The 3,539-nt window shown below is 30.5% G+C and overlaps 1 protein-coding gene across 1 annotated transcript; it reads right to left on the bottom strand.

Annotated features, from left to right (window-relative positions):
• Nucleotides 1-471: 471 nt before the first annotated feature.
• On the bottom strand, nucleotides 472-3,331 carry LOTGIDRAFT_107097 (hypothetical protein; the record flags this gene model as incomplete). The annotated part of the gene is made up of 5 exons (XM_009063961.1): nucleotides 472-694; nucleotides 1,158-1,253; nucleotides 1,603-1,725; nucleotides 2,403-2,593; nucleotides 3,101-3,331. Coding segments are annotated over 5 exons (864 nt in total), but the record flags the coding sequence as incomplete, so codon positions are not given.
• Nucleotides 3,332-3,539: the final 208 nt, after the last annotated feature.

Below are 3,539 nucleotides of genomic sequence, written 5' to 3'. Positions count from 1 at the left end.
ATTATGAAAACGTTTTATATTTTCCAGAATTCTAGGTTGTTTTCAATTTCCTGAGGTCATACATGTGTAATCTCAGGCTGAGGTGAATATTATTACATCTGTCAGAGATTAGTATCAAATATGCATCAGCATTCTGTTTTGGCAGGTAAATTTATTCAAACCATGCAGCATTCAAGTCCAGGGCCTGTTGTCAGAAGGCTCGTTAATGATAAACTTTGTGTCTAAATGAATTCTAGAAATCTGAATTAAGACATACAGTGTCTAGTGTGATGTACCATCTTGGGTTATCAATACAGTAGAAACTAGATAGAGGACCCAAACCTCTTACTCACTTTACTATTTTCTACAGTAGGCTTATTGATAATCCTGTACCATACACCACACAAGACACTGTTAACTTTTCTATTCTGATCTTCATTATAAAACCAAACAGAATCATCTCCTCATCTACTGGGTGATAGGTGTCTGAATTTATAAAAATTTCTGGTTCCATTTCTTGAGAGACAACCCAATTTCAATTTCCCTGAAAATTACAAAATTAATACTTACCAGTGCAGGTAAAGGGACATTATCGTCAACTTTTACAAGTATCCAAGTGTAAAGTTGCCGTTTTGATATCTTTAATACTTCATAATCTAAACTGTTTAAACCATCAGTTTTAAACCTCCTATCACTCTGTTTTAATAACCTGCTTCTAAAAAAATAGTGAAATATCTAAATTAGTGAATAAGTTGATTGTGAAACAGTAATTAATTTTCTGCAACCAATCTTAGAGTTGAATGATGGCCAAGTATTACTGGTACTTTGTCCTGATTATCACATGATTAAGTAAAGTTGGTTGGTTCAAACAGCATAGGATTGTCGTTCCAGACTACTTGCATTTGTAATTATAGCCAAATAAAAACTATAAGGTAATAAGAGGTTAGTTCATTATGAATATAAAATGTAAGTGCTCTCATGAATCATTTATCAATGAATGAACCTTTTTTGATCAATAGATGTTCATATTGAATAATATATAGAATATCTTTCTGTTCAGATGAAGCAACAAGCATCAAATAAATTCCAATGACATAGCATTGAAAGTTAGAGTGTTTATCAAAATCTGACCCAGGTGTTTGTCTAAATTGACTTTAAACTGTTTAACTTGGACCTACCTGACTGGATTAGGTGAATCTTTGGCATGTGACAACATTTTATATCTGGCTACAGCTGATGAAAAGCGTATTATATTCATTTTATTGTGAACAATTCTACAAGACAATAATAAAGACTGGTGATCAAAACAGGCCTTTAAATAAATTTATTTACTATTTAAAATGTTAAGAAGTTTCCTAAATGTTTCATGTGTAATGGGGACACTGATAACATCAATTTAAATCATTCCAATTTTCGGTAAGTATATTCTACTAAAACTCAACCTTTTCAGATGTCAAAATTTCAAAGACCTTTGGATATTTTAAGCAGCCTTTCATTTGAGTAGAATGGCAAGAACAACAGATGTTTAACTTAAAATTGGAATAAATGAATGTTATATTTATTTTTGACATAGGAACAAGTGAATAAATCAATGAATAAATGAATGATGAATGAATGAATTACCTGTTGTACATATCATCATCTTCACCTCCCCATCCAAAATATAAATTACTGAAACCATTAACTAGTTCAAACTGATCTTTTGTCATGGCACTTGCTCCTCCAAATATTTGATTATAAGGTAATCTATCAAATAACAGAACATCTTGTTAACCCTTTCAACCCTAGCAGCAGGTTTACCGGCCATACACTAACGCAATATATACCCGAGCAGCCGGTATACTAGCTGTTACTAAGTGACGTCACACAACATCAACGTCATAAGCTTTTACTTTTATTAGGGTAAAGTAAAGGGTATATGATGTTTTATTTCATTTACACTCAGGGTTCAAAGGGTTCAGTATATATAATAATATATATTTGACTTGATTTGATTTCTAAATCAATAATTACCTGGCCAGGTGCCTCAAGCCTCAACTTGTAACATATAGTTTTATTGGGATACATATTTATAACAATATAATTGAAGGGAAATTTTTCAATAAGATAAAAGATACAGAGATGTTGATAATATGCATCTACATTTAGATAACAACTTATATGAAACATCTTACTATTTATATTGAATATCAAATGATGATATTATATCCATCTTAAATATTCATATTCATATGAATTATCCTTCTGAGTTCTAAAATATTGTTGTAATATAGTCTGTTCAACTTTGAGAAGGGATATGTTTTAGTCCTGTATGTTGTATAACTATAACTAATTGGTTTTAAAGTTAAATTTATCAAAACCTTTTCCATCAGAGATATAACATGCAGTTTTTGAGACAGTGAGATTAAAACAATTCAACTTACTTATAATGCATTTTATCAATAGCTACTGACATGTGTCGTGGATGGTCTTCAGAACATGAATAAATATTGAGATCGTTCTCTGGTACCAGATCAACGTCATGGAAGATGAAACACGTGTGATTATAAAGTTTGGAAGACTCTACATATCCAATATTGAACAACATGGCACGGTTAAATTTCACTCCTGATACCTACAAATAGAAAATAAATTAATTTGATTTGCCTATCTTCATGTTTCAGTCAGTGATTTACTTTGGGTGACTCTACACTTCAGAAAAACATGAAAAGAAAAAATCATGATTTTCTATCAAATCAAAATGTGCACAAAACACATGAAATTTTGATATCTACTTTTTAATCAAATTATACTTCAACAAAACAAGGATTAATTATAAGAATAAAAAATTCTGCCCTCTAAAACATATATTCATTAAATTACTAGGATTCAAGCAAATAAAGTAAAACCTGAATAATTTCCAAGAAATGCAAGCAAGTTACTACAAGAAGATGGTTATATCTGAACTGGCCAGGAACATTTTAATCAAGTCGTGTATTTGTTAATTTCAGTTGCCGCTAGCTGCAGTTCTTCACTCTCACAGCAAATATTTTATCATATTACAAAGTATTATTGTAAAAGTATTGTTATTGTGAAGTCAGTAAACAGGAGTTAAATATGATAGAAAACTATTTAAACTTACCATTTCTATAATATAAATACTATAATCTATCTGTTGTTTTTGTAAGAATGGATGGATATTTTGAAGAAATATTTTTAAATGTGCTTGTCTGTCACGATAAGGTACGAGTATTGCAACATGGTGACGAGCTTTACACTTGGTAGGAGAGTAATGTCCTCCAAGTTGAAGATCTGGATTTTGATCTTCTATTTGTTTATAACTTAAAATATCAGTATTCACATTAATGGGGCCAACTGAAAAATACAGATTATAATATTAGAGTATACACATAAACTAAACATTTGATCAGCATGGTAACATTTAATATATACCTTGTTAATTCAGTTACCTCAGTTATGATGGATTTTCAGATGGAACTTGATGCTTTTGTTCCATTTCTATTTGTACAATAAAGTAAGAACACTGCAAAATCCTAATTCTTGTTCTTAAATAAGGGTTA

This window comes from Lottia gigantea (genome assembly GCF_000327385.1).
Source record: "Lottia gigantea unplaced genomic scaffold LOTGIsca_6, whole genome shotgun sequence".
Classification (NCBI taxonomy): Eukaryota; Metazoa; Mollusca; class Gastropoda; family Lottiidae; genus Lottia; species Lottia gigantea.
Note: the sequence above shows the minus strand (reverse complement) of the source record. Positions and strands in the feature narration are given on the sequence as shown.